Raw genomic sequence first — 15,935 nt, forward strand, 5'->3', positions numbered from 1 at the left:
CCTGCAGAAGAATTTACACATTTAAGGCAATATGGTTTTGGTGGTTTTTTTTTTCAAAAAGAACCTTGACCAGGTGCCAGTAACTTCAATTTTGTGAGTTCTGCCTGAGATTAGGCAATGATTCTGTGAGTTTATAATAGCACAGGACTTCCCCCCTATTTCTCTGTACATGCAATGAGAGAATGTATTTTGTTTTTAGTTTGTAGAATGGGCTGCATGATTCCTAGGAAGAGGGTGTGGCTTGTGGTAAGCTAATGATTCAGAATGAATCTTTGCACCAGTTACTTGCTCCTAAGAACTTTGTTGGTTTTTTATCTTCTAACATAAATGCAATTTACTTGACTTTGAAATTCCATGTTACTGCTTGGTGCCTGACTGTGGACATGACATATGAAGCAGCTGTTCCAGAACTGGTAACAGCTGGATTTATTCAACCTGGTAACAAATGAAAGATTAAAAAATAATTTGGCAGCTGTGATTTATGTTTGGAAAGTATAATACATGTTTTTTATTTTATATATTATGGCTGCCTGATACATCCTACAGTATCTTTATGTATGTAAATTGTGTGTGTATATAAAAAACAGGTCTGTATTAGGTCATAGTGTTTTCTAATTAACTCATTCTTACAATAATATGTCAACATAGCTGTTCACATATGGATGCAGACTTTGCAACCAAGATCAGGATTATCTGTACAACCATGGCCTTTAATTTGTATTAAGATAAATGCTGGAGAAAGAAACTCCCTGTGGTATCCTCATGTGTAAGATGTGCATTTATAAAACTCTGCAGCTGTAGGGGAAAATAACTATTCGCAAGGCTCAAGCAGCAGCCTGGTGTTGCTGGCACACACAACTCATGGGTATTTCTGTAGCTGCAGGAGTCCTGTACTGTGACCCAGTGAAGAAAGAGGTGTTTCTCTGAGGTTGGTGAACAACCTGTGGCTGATGTATTGCCGTAAAAAGAAGCATTAAAGGTACAGGAACCCGTTATGAAACGTTAATGGAGATGGTGAATCATTATAGTAAAACCTATAAAAAAGCATTTCCTTGCCGGTCCTCAGTGAAATTACTCTGCCCTGTGTATCCTTTTATGCATTAAAGTGCAAATTACATTGCAACCGCCAGTTGCCCAGGGGGATTTCATGGCCTGCGGCAGGGGGGTTTGGTCCCCCATCCAGGGATGGTCCCCAGAGTGGGCTGCAGGGGGAGGGTTGCACCAGTGCAAATAATCACAGATTTGTCAGGGTTAAAGGGACTTCTGGAGATCACCCAGCCCAACCACCCTGCCAGGGCGGGGAGACCTGGAGCAGGTTATCCAGGAACGTGTTCAGGTGGGTCTGGGAAGTCTCCAGAGAAAGAAACTCAGCGCCCAGGCAGGTGTTCCAGTGCTCTGCCACCCTCAACGTAAAGGAGTTCTTCCTCATTTTGAGGTGAAATTTTTTGTGTTTTAGTTTGTGTGCACTGCTCCTCGTCCTGTCACCATGAACAGTTTGGCACCATCCTTTTGATACCCCCCGTTGAGTCTTTTCGGCTAAGCAGGCCCAGCTCCCGCAATGTCTCCTATAAAAGAGATGCTCCAGACCCTTCACCATCACTGCGGCCTTTGCTGGACGCTCTCCGGTGCCGGACGCAGCAGGGAGGTGTCCGTGCTTCCCGCGGTCCCTCACGGCTCCCCCTGGGTCCCTCCCGCCCATGGCGGCCGCTCCGCCCTCAGGCCCAGGGCGTTGAGCGGCAGCGCCCCCTGGCGGCGGCCCTGGGCGGTGCGGCCGGCCGCAGCCCGGCATGGAGGAGGACGAGGCGGGCGCGGCGAGCGCGGAGCCGCGGGGCTCCCGCCGCCGCTCGCCCAGCCCCGGCCGCCTGGATGTGAGCTCCAGCCGCTTCGACCCGCTACTGGCGCTCTACTCGCCGCGCACGCCGCTGCCCTTCCCCGCCGCGCCCTGCTTCAACAACCTCGCCGAGTACGAGAGCTTCCAGCGCGGCCTGCGCCGCCCGCACGGCCGCCGCGGTGCCCCCGCCAGCCGCGGTGCCCCCGCCGCCCGCGCGTCCCGCCGGGGCCCGCCCGCCCCCGACCCCGAGCGCATCCAGCGCCTCCGCAGCCTCATGGTGAACGCGGACCCCGAGCAGGAGGCGGCTGAAGGCGGAACGGCGAGGCGGCGGCGGCGGGCACCGCGCAATGTCCTCACCAGGATGCCCCGTAAGGGCGCGGGCAGCGCGGCCCCGGGCTGGGCGGGCGCAGGCAGCCGGCAATGAGGGGAGGCGGAGGGTGTGAGGGCCGGGGTCGTGCTGGGCTGGGCCGGCGCGGAGTTGCGGTGGAGTTTGGGGGTGAGGAGGGAGCGGTGGCTGGCGGCAGCGGTTGGGTGACAGTGGGGTGTGGGGGGAATTATGTGGTTTGATGGGAAATGGCACTGGGGTGCAGAGGCGCAGGTTGCTCAGAGAAGATGTGGCTGCTCCATCCCTGGAAGTGTCCAACGTCGGGTTGGATGAGGCCTGGAACAACCTGGGATAGTGGAAGGTGTCCCTGCAGGTGGTGGGGGGATTGGAACAATATGGGCTTTTCGGTTTTTCCCAACTTGAGACCATTCCGTGATTCTCTGAAATGGTGTGCAGGAATGAGGAACAGCATTTCATAGAGCTGCTCACGCAGAGATGACACTGACTTTGTTGTGGTGATGTTCTGCTCTGTTAATTGGTGAATTACTTACATCCTCTTGGTTTTAAGGAGAAAAAGGATGAGACACTGCTATATTCTCAAAAGTACTATTTTTAACCATGTTGGGGCCAGTCCACAGTGTAGTTAAACCATAACCACAGGGAAATTCTGTAACACACTGCCGTTGCTTGGTTGCTAACCAAACATCCTGCAGGCAGAAATACTGGCATTTCTGATAACAGGATGGCAGGGCAGTGGATTGAGGTGAGAGGCAGCTGTGATGTAAATTTAAATTCATCAGCTGTGATGATGATACATATTTCTTGTAAAAATGTTCTGTGTGCGGTCAGGGTAAACATCCCCTAAACATGACGAGGTGCTACTTGTGCCCCCACACCAAGAATCAAATGGCATTGCTCTCAGGTGGGATGTAACTTTAGTGCACTTAATTAAAAATACTGGGGTTCATTTTCAGATTGTCTTTGCACCATCACCTTAATTTTTTTTTTTCTAAAAACGCAAAGCCGAAAATGTTTGATTCTGAATCCCCAAGGCAAAACCTTTTTCTTGCTTAGACACTAAACCACAATGTGTTCATTGCTATAGCTGCTGCATGCTCTTAAGTATCACACTTAGTGTTCTGCACAAATGCAGAGGTTCTGTTGGCCCAGGATTTCTAGAAAACTCACCTTAAATGTTGATTTCAGATCTTAATAAAAACTATCTCAGTTTGCACTGGTGATGAAAATTGAGAAAAAAAAACACTGTAAAAATTAAGAACAATTAAGAACACATACTTAATATCCACACATCCATGTCTGGCCTTCAAAGAAGACTGGCACAACTGATACAGAAAGTGCTATTCAGCAGCCTGGAGTGTTTTATGAGTGATCTATAGCCAAAGTTGTGTGCTTTCCCTGTAACTGGGGGATGTCTGCACCACAGGTGTTTGGAACTTGGACTGTGTGGATCAGTTCAGGAGGAGTTATTTATCACCACTTTGCATGCACCAAGGGGCAGAGAATTCATGTGCAGGGCAGGTGGAAAGGTGTTTGATAGTATTCTGAATTATTTCAGCTTTTCTCTTGAGGTTTTTCTAATCTTGCCTCTTAATAGAGTCTTCCCTGAGGACAAGGACTTGAACTTAGCCAGTTTAGATCTTTATTTTCACCCTTTCAATGTGCTTGCCCTCTGTTTATAGTAGTTTTGGAGTAATTTTTCAGAGTCCTGCTATTAAGCATGTACTTATTTTATCCAGGTAAGGGTTGGATTTTGAGAACCAACTTGGTAACTTTTTTCCCTGTCTGTTGAAACATTGTTCATTCTGGTCCCTAACAACACAGAAGGCACAGGCAGATTTAGTTGTGTGCAGAGCCTGCTCATTACAGCTCTCAGTACTTGCAGAGGAGGTGTGTTCCAAAAATAAATGCCTTGCGTTGCTGGTTTATTTTTTCTGAGAATGTCAGGTTGTTGAAGGGTTTTTGGATGATGTGTTCTGCCCTTTTGCTCAGATGAAGCTGGAAGTTTGCCATGGAGGAGCCAGAACCTTACACAGCAAGGAAAAGTGGGCAGAGTGTAGATTTGGTGGAGCTGTGTTGTGTTTTCCTGGGTGCTGGGAGAGGCATAGTTGAAAATAAGGGTTAGATGTAGAATTCTGTAAAAAACTGTAGATAGAGTTCCTACTTAAAGGGAATATTAGAACTTAAAATCTAAAAATAAGTCTGGATTTTAAATTATTATGTAACTTCTCAGGGTTGGTTAGAAAAAATACTGTTTTCTGATTGGAAGCATTAATTTGATACCGTGATGGTGTCATCTGTGGTTCCTGTGATGGATCTGTCAATCCAGAGCATGTTTGTTATCAGTTCAGCTGAAGGAGACACAGAGGCTGATGGAAAGACCCCCTAAGCAAGGCTGGGAGGTGCTGAGACAGCTTATGCTCTGTGTGAAACCAATTTCCTGCAGTTATCCAGCTGGAGAGGGCTGGCAAGAAGACAATGGATCTCAAAAAATAAATGTGATTAGGTTAATTCAGAGGAAACTGATTTAGATTTCCCTGCTGTGGCCATGAATTACCCTGCAGCCCATTCCTGCAGGTCAGCTGTTTTACACAGTCACTTTACACTCACAGGAAGCAATTTCTAGTGTGCAAATCAAACCTTGAGTGTACAGTCCCTAAAGCACAAGGTGAGAGGTCATCTCTGGCTCACATGTTTTATTAATGTGCAGAACCATGTGAGATTTTAGACCAAGTCTTTTTCCTGACTTTTAGTAGGAATTGTACAGCAAGTGGGTACCAAGGCATGGGTGGAAGTTGTAAATAATATCTACCCCTCCAGATAATTTAGATTTGCAAAGATTTCTGGTGTGAAGACAAGGCTTGTGTGAGCCAGGCAAGCTGTATGTTTTACTGAATTCTTTCACTTTTGCTCTGGTTAAAGCATTATTGTCCTGGGCTTTAGCATGGTTTAATTGCTGGCTGCAATTAAACCATACTAAAGAGTAATTTTATTTCCTTGCCAGAGACTTGTAGGACTTTGAAGGATGTTCATCTGGCTGCTGAAATCTTAACTGAAACAATGCATTTTCATCAGTTTAAACTGGTCCAGTTTAGTAAGTTGAAGGATTTTGGTCATTCATTGTTTCAGAAATCCCCTTGTAAAGAAAAGGAACAAATCTGCTACAGTTCTTTATTCACAGCTCATAAGTAATCTGAGGTAGCCTTAACCAGGCATTTGTCTTTTCTGTGGAATTAACTCTGCTCCTGTGAGCTTTCTGTTCCCTCTCAACCACTTTTATTTACAGTTTGGATTACTTGGCATGTTTTTGAAAATGTAGCAAAAAGATTTCAGCTAAGGCTGATTTGGCTGTGGGCTATGTAAAGCAAAACCTTCATATTTTCTGGTCTTGGCTCTCCCCATTGTAAGAAGAGTTTTGGTGGTCTGGTAATGGCAACCACAGTGTGCTACAGTGCTTGGGGCTTCTTCATTGCTATTGTTGTGAGCACAAGTGTTGTGCCAAGCTCTGCCATACTTGTACATAGAGTGGATTTCTATGTGGTTTTTAGATAGATACTGAAGAGAGAGTTTTTACAAAAATACATAGTGACAGGAAAAGTGGGAGTAGCTTCAAACTGAAAAAAAAAAAAAAAAGTAGATTTAGATTAGATATTAGAGAGAAATTCTTGGCTGTGGGAGTGGTGAGGCCCTGGCACAGATTGTCCAGAGAAGCTGTGGCTGCCCCAACCCTGGAAGTGTTCAAGGCCAGGCTGGATGGGGTCTTGAGCAACCTTGGTCTAGTGGAAGCTGTTTCTCCCTGTGGGAAGGAGTTGAAAGAAGATGATCTTTAATCAATCATTCCAACTCAGGCCATTCTACAATTCTGTTCTGTGATTCTGTGTATTTTAGTGAAGACTGGTGATGTTCTCTTTTTGTTCTAGTCCATGAAGGCAGCCCACTGGGGGAGCTCCATCGCTGTGTCCGAGATGGTGTCAGAATTAACGTCCACATCCGCACTTTCAAGGGCCTTCGTGGAGTCTGCACAGGCTTTTTGGTTGCATTTGACAAATTCTGGAATATGGTAATTATTGTTCCAGCCCTTCATTTGTAACTGTTATATTGAAAACTTGAAATTTGCAACAGGTTTAAGCAAATCACATATGGCGAAGGTTAATGTGGTTTTGTGGTTCACAAAATTTTGCTCTGGTACCAAGTGCTGGGTTTCAGACTCAGGTGGTACTTGGTGTTAGACTGGTACATCTAGGAGATGCCCAACCATCTTAGAGAGGTTTTAGGGAGAGAGAAGCTTTGAAGGGTTCCCAGCATCTTCAGAGTTTTATATAAGAACACAGGAAGGTGGAATATGAGGAATATCAGAAGCTTCCAGAGCTTTCTTTCTCTGCAAAACCCAGTCTTTGTATAGTGGTGGGTGCTTCTGTGTTTTCTCTCACTGACATCACTGAGCTGCCAGCGACAAAAGCTTTTCCCTGTTTTCTACCTTGTGAAGATCTTAAAGACAGCAGCTATTAAATATTCGTGAGCCTGGAGGTGTGAAAAGTTTGGAAGTGGGGAAGAGGGAAGGATTTTGCAGGCAAGGATCACAGAGATTTTGCAAATAATGCAGAATGAACTTTGCTACTGCTTTTATACTTAAGTACAATTTAGATGATTAATAAACCAGCTCCAAAGCACAGCTTGTTCCTGGGATGGATTTTCTCTCAGAACATAATTTCATAATGCTTTGACACAAAGCTGGTCCAAAGCTGCTTCATATTTTATTTTAATTTCAGTCTTTCAGTTTTTTCTATCTTTTTTAGGCCCTGACAGATGTGGATGAGACTTACAGGAAACCAGTAATGGGCAAAGCCTTCTATGCAGAACCTCAGCTCTCACTGACCCGAGTAGGTGACATCTGCTGTTTTCTTTCTTATTAGGATCTGCTTTTTCAAAGTAATAGAAGGGGAGCATTGATTTGGAACCCATATTTACATTTGAAATATTTTACCTCCTTTTATTACAGATGACTCTAAAATAATTTGAACTGAGCAAAAAACTACCCAAAATGTTTTCTGATCTTTCTGAAAGTACTTTAATAGTTCAGTGTTCCTAGAATCAGATCAGAATTGTTGCCACTGCTTAATGTAGCATGCTGAACTTCTAGAAGTTCACTCTGTGGGTTTTGATGTGGGATTTGTTCTCTGTGGTTTTTGCACCATGGACTGATCAGGTGCATGTTTGTCTTGCCAGGGAATGTGGCAGAGCATCCCTGTGGTACTGACATTCCTCATGGCACAGTCCGTGTCTGCAGCCAGAGAAACAGCACAGCTCTTTGGTCACTTGAGCTTCCAGTCTGGGTACTGTGAAGCCCAAGATCTCCAAAGCTCTCTACTCTCTAGGATCCAGCTGCAAATAGAGTTGTTTACCACGCTGACAACTGAAGAGATGATAGATGAACTTCTGAACAATGAAGGGGAAAAAAATGTGACAGGGCAGTGCCCATTGAATGGCAACAGCTCCAGGCCTTTTGAACATCAGAGAAGCATCACAAAAACATTTAAAATGTTTCATTGTGAGGAGTTTGCTTTCAAATTCCTGCCATTTAAATCTGTCTTCTGGTAGATCCCACCCTTCCTTCTTTTAAAGATTAGTTAAAAATAATCAAGTTGTCATTGTTCCTTTAGCTCACTCTCACAGCCATTGGCTTTCCATCCTGTTGCTGGGAAGAGAGAGGCTAACCAAAAATCTCATTTTTCATTATTTCATAAAAGCTTGTCTGCTGCCAGAGTAAAAGCAATTTCTTTTCCAGTTTCAGCACCATGTGTTCTTAGATTAATGAGTTCATACAGTGCTTTGGGTCTGCTGCTGTAGCTTTTATTATTTTTCTGTTGTTTGTGATCTGCTCACCTCCTGGAATACCCACACATCATCTTTTAGTATGTTTTGGGGAACACAAAAGATCCCTCCATTTTTCAGTGTACAGATTTTGCTAATGGAGGCCCCTTGTCTTAGGGATTCATGATACAAGGATGGAAATCTCTCTAAAACTGTCTGACAACATTAAAAGAACATGGGGAAAAGTGAGCTGTAGGAGCAACTTGGTATCTCTGTTTCTCCTGACCAAAGTTAAAGGCCACCACACAGCAGTGTTGTTCCCAAGTTTAAATTACTTGGTGCTCACATTAAGACAGTCATGACCATGCAAGAGACTCGTTCACCTTCTGTCACTGTTTGACTTTGGTAATCCAGCATGGTCTTTTATTGCTGGTGGAGATTTGTCACTGTGTCTTGTGAGCTGCTTTGGGATTGTATATGAAAATACAATGTAGAAGTGTGGAACAAGTGGCCTGTTTTGTTTTACGAGTGTGGTCATAGATACAACTGTCCTTTTGCAGCTGTTTGACAGACTCAAGCTGCAGGAATCCTCGGGGAAGAAGGGAGCTGACTCAAAGACTGTCTCAAAGGAGCTGGCCCTGACAAATGACTCTCAGACGTTGAGTTTGAAGGCTGGATCTGGACGAGGGAGAGCAGAAGAGGAGCGTGAGAGGCAGAAACACTCGGGCAGAGCTGGAGAGAAGAAGACCCCAGGTGACAGAAGTGAAGCTGATGTGGGCAGCAGGACTGCCCACCCAGAGGGGGCCCGAGCCAGGAGCCAGCCCCGCAGGAGGAGGAGGCCCAAGGTGGATTATCAGCAGGTGTTCACACGCCACATAAACCAGATCTTTATTCGAGGAGAGAATGTCTTGCTTGTCCATTTAGCACATTGACTTGGCTGAGCCTTTGGCAGAGTATTTATTTGATAGCATGACTTGCTGCTGCAGCTCCCATTGCTATTTAGAGTTGTCATTGAGTAGGATGGTACCGTGGCTGGTTTCCCATTGCCACTTCAAGGCAGGGGAAAGAATTGTAACCTGAGCATCCTGGGCTTGATGCCAGAGCAGCCTCCCTAGATCACTGTTGGGGGTCTTAGGAGAAGGTCAGCAGCACAGTTGTTTCTGTGATATGAGGGAGTTAAGCACAGATCCCATTGTTTCTTAAAAAGAAGCTAAATGAAGAGGGTTGTAAGAGAATTTTGGTGTACTCTGTTACAGAAACTACTTGTGGCACACATTTAAGGATAAGATCTGGACCTGCAATAAATCAGAAATGCTCTTTTGCACATTCTGACTAATACCAAGAGGAAATTGCTAATGAAACCAACAGTTTATCTGCTGCTGTTACATGGATGTCCTCTTTTCCAGATATAATTCTGACAGTCATTTTGAAATAGTTTATAAAACATTGGAGTCACATGCTGATGATGGCTACTGGCCTCTTTGCCATAGTTAGTTCTGTAATGCTCTGTGTGATAGAAAACCTCTTAATTGTAAAGTATTCTTTTAATGTGGGTGATGGCAGGACTGTAACTTGTTTCCAGTATCAAAGCTTAGGCTCTCTGTAATGCTGTGCTTTGGCCCTGTGTCACCAGCAAGCAGATGATGTAGCTGACTCAGAGACCTCCCTTTTGGAGTTTATCTGTGGGTGAAGATGGAAAACTATCCTTTTATATTTCACCCCCTTGCTACTTAGTGTAAGAGTGAAGCTGGCAAAGATTGGGTTTTTCTCAGGTGTGTTTGTGCTGAGCACACCTGTCCTGTATTTAGACACCTTTCAGGCTCCCTCTATTGAAACTAGAGCTGCTGAGTCTCCAGCAGTTCTCATGGAGCAGGAATCTTCATGGGTCTTTCCTGTCCATGTGAGGGATGCAACATCTAATTCCAGTTGAGCTTTGCAGATGTGTCTGAAAAGGTTTTGAAGTATAGAAGTCAAATTCAACTCATCAGTGTTTCATTTTAGCAAGGCTGTTGAATTATTGCAGGTCAGACCAGGATTCTGCAGGTATAAACTGCTTCCCAAAAAACCTACCTGCAGAAGTTTGAGGGTAAATGAAGCTGTTCCATTATGTAGCCTGTTCCCTTTGTTGTCAAAGGAGATTTCATGCTGCTATTCTGTATTCATCTCAACTGCCTTGTGCTTTGCAGCAGCTCTGTGTGTTTAAGCTGAAGTTGGGAAATTGCTTTGTAGCAGGACTGACATTGCATATAGATGTCCTGAGTTCTCAAATTGAGTGGCTGTACTGTGGGTGACATGGATTTCTGTTGCTGCAGATGCAGCATTCTGCTTGCTTGGTCGTTAGGGATATGTCTGGTGTTTGGGTGAACCACAGAAATCATTTAGCAGGCATTCTGGACACACAAAGCAGCTGTTTGCCTCTGGGGGAGCTTGAAACTTATGTCAACATTTCATATGACATGGGGCTTGATGAGCTCAGCCAGTGAGCTCAAAGCCAAGTTCAGCCTGGGACAGAATAAAAAGTACTCTTGAGGCAAAGTAGTTTCATCAAGGGAGAAAAATAAAAAAAAAAATTAAATACTCTCTGCAGCTTCTTCTGAAACATTGTCTTACTGCTGTAATCCCATCCCTCTGTGAACTGAGACTAGGCACTGAAAAGATTCTTCTCGTGGAGGTTCTTGTTTCCCCTCCCTCCTTTACTGTTCGTGTTCATGTGCTCTGCAGTTTTTGCCTCTTTTTCTTATTTTTTTTTCCCTTTCTCCTGTCAGTACTTTGTCTCCTCAGGACATTCTAAACTCTGGTTTACAAAGACTGTTCTTGTTGTCCTGGCTTTCTGCACCCTTTCCTGGTTAGCTTTCTATGTAGTAACCAGAACCCTCACAAATTACTAGAAACATGTGAAGCTAGAAACAAGGTGCTTATCTCTGCTCCTGACTTCCCAGCAGCTTTTACTGCAAGTGAATATTTTCCTCCTTCTGGTTGTGGGGATTTTCCTCTCTGTTTTCTGGCAGCTTTGTTCTTACTTCAGCTGCTTGGGATGACTCTTCTCTGCCTTTTCTATTAGTACCAAAGGCCACTGGTTCTGACCTCTCCTCTTTCTTTCATATTTGACCAAAGGGTGTCCGATCACCCTCAAGCTGACGTACAGTGACGGCTCATTGAATTCTTGCTTTTCTTCACCTCATATTTTTAAATCTGTTTGTCTGCCTAGTTTGCATTAACTAAGATACAACTACCATGAATGTTTTTGTGGCTGTGCTGCCTTTCCTGTTGATTGACACTTCCCCAAGTTCTCAGTTGCTGCTGGAAGTCTCAATGTTTCCTTTCCTAATGGGTTTTTCCCTGAAACCTTACAGATGTTTGTTGCTTCACGTCTATGAGTTTCTCTGTTTACATTTTATGAAAAGTGCTGGTGCTTAGACTTAAGTTTGTGCCTTGATTTTTATATCATCCCTGACCTGTTCTTCCAGAATCATCACCTTGGTCAGCAAACCTGGTTAAGGATTATAGTTTATCTACTTTTTTTGCACTACCTCATTCCTCATTGTTGAAATGTTCCTCCTCTCATCTGTGAAGTTGGTTAAACTGCTCCCTTCCAATTTAGATTTAATGAATTATTTGTTAGTTCTTCATTTGTATCCTACTTTCCTGTCCACCTTTCTCATTATTTCCAAGCTGCTTCCTAAATACTGCTGCTTCCTCTTCTACAACTTCAGCTGTTCCAAAATGTCTTCCTTTTCCCACTTTTTCTGGCATTGTGTATTTTTAAAATGCGTTATTAAAATGCTGTCTTAGGGATTTTGTCTCTTTGAAGCATCGTGATTGTGATGAAGCAAGTGATCCTGTAGGTGTGTTGTCACTTGCTTGTTCAATACTTCAGATAATATTGCTCTTTAAATAAAACTGAATGTCATGTTCTGAAATGGGTTCTTCTACCTCACCGAAGTATTCTCCTACATCTGTTTAAAAAAAGGAAAAGAAAAAGAAAACAGGCTTTGGAACCAAATGAGCTTTGGGTTTCAGTGTTTTTTTAATATTATTTCTGGTTGTTTCTTTCTATGGCTTTTTTTGTTCAAAGTTTTTTTGCTCCCAGCCCTTCCTCTCTTGCTGCAGTGATGCTGTGAGCATGAACACACCAAAGTCTTTGTGCTAAGGAATGAAGAGTAAGAAACAGAGCAATGTTAGGGTGAAAAAGCTTTGGGCAGATATGAAAACCTCCCTAGAAAGGATCCACAGGTGCCCCCTGTCCTGTATTTCTGGGACTTTGCTCAGCCTGGTGCTCAGCAGTGGTTCTTAAAGTGTCTTTGGGGTGAGGTACCCAGTTACTGCAGGGAGCAGTTTTCTGCAATAACTTCAAAGAAGCGTTGGGATAATTTGATGAAGTTTTAAAATAATTTCTCATTTCTGGGATTATTTCTTAGGAAATGTTTTTGCACAGGTGCTTCATTTTTATCAAACACTCCTTAGGCTGTTGTTGTAGAAAAGGTAAGGCTGAAGGGGGAAAAAAGCTTATAAAAAGTGTGTGTTTGGTTCCTTCTCTCAACTGACTGGTCCAGCTTGTTAATTGCCTGGAAGGGTTTTTTCTGACCTAGAGTGAAGTACTTAGCTCGTCCTCTGCAGGTGATTACTGAATTAATCAGTGAGTGTTGTTTTCCATCTGCTTCTCCTCCTTCAGTGTTAGGATTTATTGTTTCTTCTGCAGCATTCCCTCAGCAGGGCAGTGTCTCAGCAGGAACAGGCCTGAGTGCCCGCTGGTTTTTACCCTTCCCTAAAGAATGTTACCCCATCCAGTCTTGAATTCAAAGAGCCTTTGGCTGTTCCTCATTTTCGTACTGTTCTCTTTAGATTTTTGGAATTATTTGGTCAGAAGAATTATTTATCTTGGATAATATTACTTTTTGGAGTGAACTGATTTTTTGAAACTTTTAAAAAATAACTTTTAAACTTATTTTCCTTCACAAAGTGCTAGGTTTTCCTAGTTTGTTGTTGCAGTCACCCACTTGCACCTGTGAATCACTGGGTGAAGAGGTGTGGAGGATAAAAAGAAGCAGAGTAGAAAGGTGTGTAATTTTTATTGAATTTGACATTCTGTCCAACATTCTGCCCACACTCAGCCTTTCTGTTTCTTACTGGCACTGACCTAAGTGAGGCAGGTGTAAATGATTTGATCCAGAATCTTGAAGGAAAATGGAGCAGGGACAGCAGACTGAAAACACTGAGTTTATGAAGATGTGTATCTCCAGGTAAACTTCCTGTCTTTGATTAAACAGATCAGAGTTATAAGCACCAACTTACACTGCAAGCTCTGCCTCTGGATGAAACTGGAAGGCAGAGTCCTGCAGCTTTTCAGGGGTGATGCAGTGATTCCTTCAGCCAGGACAGCTCTTGCCTGAGAAGCTGCTCAGGTATATGCCAGTGTCTGCCTCAGAGCCTAGCTGCAAATACTGCCAATTAATATGAGGATGTTTTCTCTCCTGCCTGCACTGCCAAGTGTAAAATATGAATGCTGAGGTCTGCAGCATCTGCAGCCCAGAACTACTTCAGTTCATGCTTTTGCTTCTTGACATTGGCTTAAAAAATTCAAGTTTGTGCTAATGGCAATCCTAAGACAGTCTGTTAGAACATCAGGAAAGGCTGCTGCTGACTAGAAATAATATTGGAAAAGTAAGTTTTTACAGAATTTGTGAAATTGTGATTGTAATTAGTATTGCAAACCAGGAAAGGATGAAAGAGTTGGGATTGTTCAGCCTGGAGAAGAGAAACTTTGGAGTGACCTACTTGCAGCCTTTGAGTACCTGAAGGGAGCTTACAAGAAAGATGGAGAGAGACTCTTGACAAGGCCCTGGAGTGCCAGGACAAGGGGGAATGGCTTCACACTGACAGAGAGTAGTGTTAGGTGGGATATTAGGCAAAGACAAAAGAGAGGAGTGGAATTACTCAGGTGGTGGTAACTCCTTGACATGGGAAGGGGCTTCTAACCTATACCTTGGGCACAATCCTGCCAGCCCTGGGCAGTTGAGCTCTGTAGATGAAGGGGAGGATGCTGAGCCAGCTCTTGAGTGCAGCCTCCCTTATGCTGGGAGCCTTTCACAGCACCTGAACTGCCCCTGGAATCTCTGCCAGGCTCCAGCCCTAATGACTGACATGTTTCACCCTGCCTCTTAACATTTTGCAGAGGAAACCCAGTGGGAGAAGAAGGAACTAAGTAAATTTGCCCTTTTGAGGTGGGGATGGAGAAGGCTTGGTTTTCCTTGGCTTCCTGGGGTGCAGGAGAAAGGACTATTTTAGTGGGGAGATAGCAGAGATGCTTGTCTCATGATGTTTACAAGTCCTTTCAGATGTCACTGTAAGTGCTCTTGCTCTTAGCTGGTGGAAGTGAAGGCCTGTCAGGGAAGGAAAATGCCTCCTGATGTTCCTGGATAACTATCTTATTAGCTTCTAGCTTTCTGGTGTACACCTGGATGACTTTGTTGAAAAAAAAATTAGTACACCTGAGACTTTCAATCAGTCTTGTATTCGTTTAGAATGAAAAGTAGTTTGATCAGTTTGTGTGAAAACATATCCATCCTTTTTTCCTCTCAAAAGATCAGTGCTCTCCCTCAGGAAAGAATGAAAGCTGCTCCTATAGTGATTGCTTCTGATTTCCACTGCTTCAGAGCAAAGTGCAGCTGTGCCAAGGTGTCTTCAGGTGACACATAATTTTGAGAGGACGAGATGAGAGAAATGTTTGGTTTCTCTAAAACTAAAATGGGCATTACAAGGGGAACGGATGGGTTGACCTTTTTTCAATGGTGCACACACCCACTGTAGTTGCAGGGGTTGGGACTTGTTAACCAATGAGTCACCTGTAAAACTTCCTTAGGGAGCCACAGAGGAGCAGCATGAGCCACCAGACTGACATGGAATTGGAAGTCAGGGGCTGACAAATTCCACTCTCTTCACTGCTTCTTGCTCACTGAATGGCCTTGGCAAGTTGCTTCCATCCCTCTCCCTGACGCTCCACAGCTGTAGCACATCCAAGAGCTCTCCTTGCCTGTCTTTCGAGGAGCTGGGGAAGTGGTAAATGCTATACCAGTGCCAAGTGCTGTTATCCAAACTCCCTCTGTCAGGTAATGCAGATACATCGACCCTCTGCCCTCTCCAGGCTCGTGACTGTTAGTTAACCTCACCTCGGCACACAAAAACCATGTGGGGAATCAGGTACAAAAACACTCTTCAGTCTTGAAATCACTGGCGTCTTCAAGGTCACATTTGGTGACTTCAATATCTGTTTCACAGCTGCAGTTCCATGTTTGGGTCAGATGGTGATAAATGAGGGTGTAACTTGTTTGTAATTCCTTCTCTGTCTTCCTAAACATTTTGTTTCTTAGGAAGCTGATGCTGCTATGAACATATTGGATAATACTGAATTTGCAATATTCTGCTTTCCAGATGTAAATGTTTATATTTAAAATTGCTAAGACTACAATGCAATAAATATATCCATGTAACAGTTTGCCTCAAAGCATGATTTTTTTGTGCTCTACCAATACAGTGATGTGTATTGTGTCAGTGAAGGAGCTGGGACTGCTGGGGTTAGGACAGATGCTGGAGACCCCCAGATGTGAAAAAAGCACTGTTCTCTAGTCACATAACTGGGGACAAACCCGTCATTTGTGTGTTCAAAAGGGTATTAATCTACAGAGTAACAATGCCATGATAATTGTTTTTTAGAGATGCAGAAGGGAAGTAAACTTCATATTGATAAGCGTAACCACCAGTGGCCTGATCACTCAAAGGTCTGTTACCTTAGTGTGTGCTCTTCCACAGTGCCAGCAGGAGATGTTTTCCAGGAACTGGGCAGGTCCAGAGCCAACGTCCCAGCATCTGCTCCAGAGTGTGCATAGCCAGTGACTTCCAGGAACCTTTCTAATCCCATGGTAAGTGGTGCTGTTATATTTGGTTCAGAAATGT

The 15,935-nt window shown here is 44.0% G+C and overlaps 1 protein-coding gene across 1 annotated transcript; it reads left to right on the forward strand.

Annotated features, from left to right (window-relative positions):
• The first annotated feature begins 1,766 nt into the window (after nucleotides 1-1,766).
• Nucleotides 1,767-15,470, forward strand: LSM11 (LSM11, U7 small nuclear RNA associated). Its single transcript, XM_030957666.1, has 4 exons — nucleotides 1,767-2,199; nucleotides 6,095-6,234; nucleotides 6,971-7,054; nucleotides 8,546-15,470. Exons 1-4 carry the CDS (start codon nucleotides 1,788-1,790, stop codon nucleotides 8,915-8,917), a joined length of 1,008 nt encoding a protein of 335 aa, XP_030813526.1. The 5' UTR covers nucleotides 1,767-1,787; the 3' UTR covers nucleotides 8,918-15,470.
• The last annotated feature ends 465 nt before the right edge of the window (nucleotides 15,471-15,935 follow it).

This window comes from Camarhynchus parvulus, chromosome 13, assembly GCF_901933205.1.
Source record: "Camarhynchus parvulus chromosome 13, STF_HiC, whole genome shotgun sequence".
Classification (NCBI taxonomy): Eukaryota; Metazoa; Chordata; class Aves; order Passeriformes; family Thraupidae; genus Camarhynchus; species Camarhynchus parvulus.

Coding starts and splice junctions, on each gene's coding strand:
- LSM11 (XM_030957666.1), top strand. CDS start 1,788: ATGGAGGAGGACGAGGCGGGCGCGGCGAGCGCGGAGCCGCGGGGCTCC. Junction 6,235..6,970: donor TTGACAAATTCTGGAATATG/GTAATTATTGTT, acceptor TATCTTTTTTAG/GCCCTGACAGATGTGGATGA. Junction 7,055..8,545: donor CTCAGCTCTCACTGACCCGA/GTAGGTGACATC, acceptor GTCCTTTTGCAG/CTGTTTGACAGACTCAAGCT.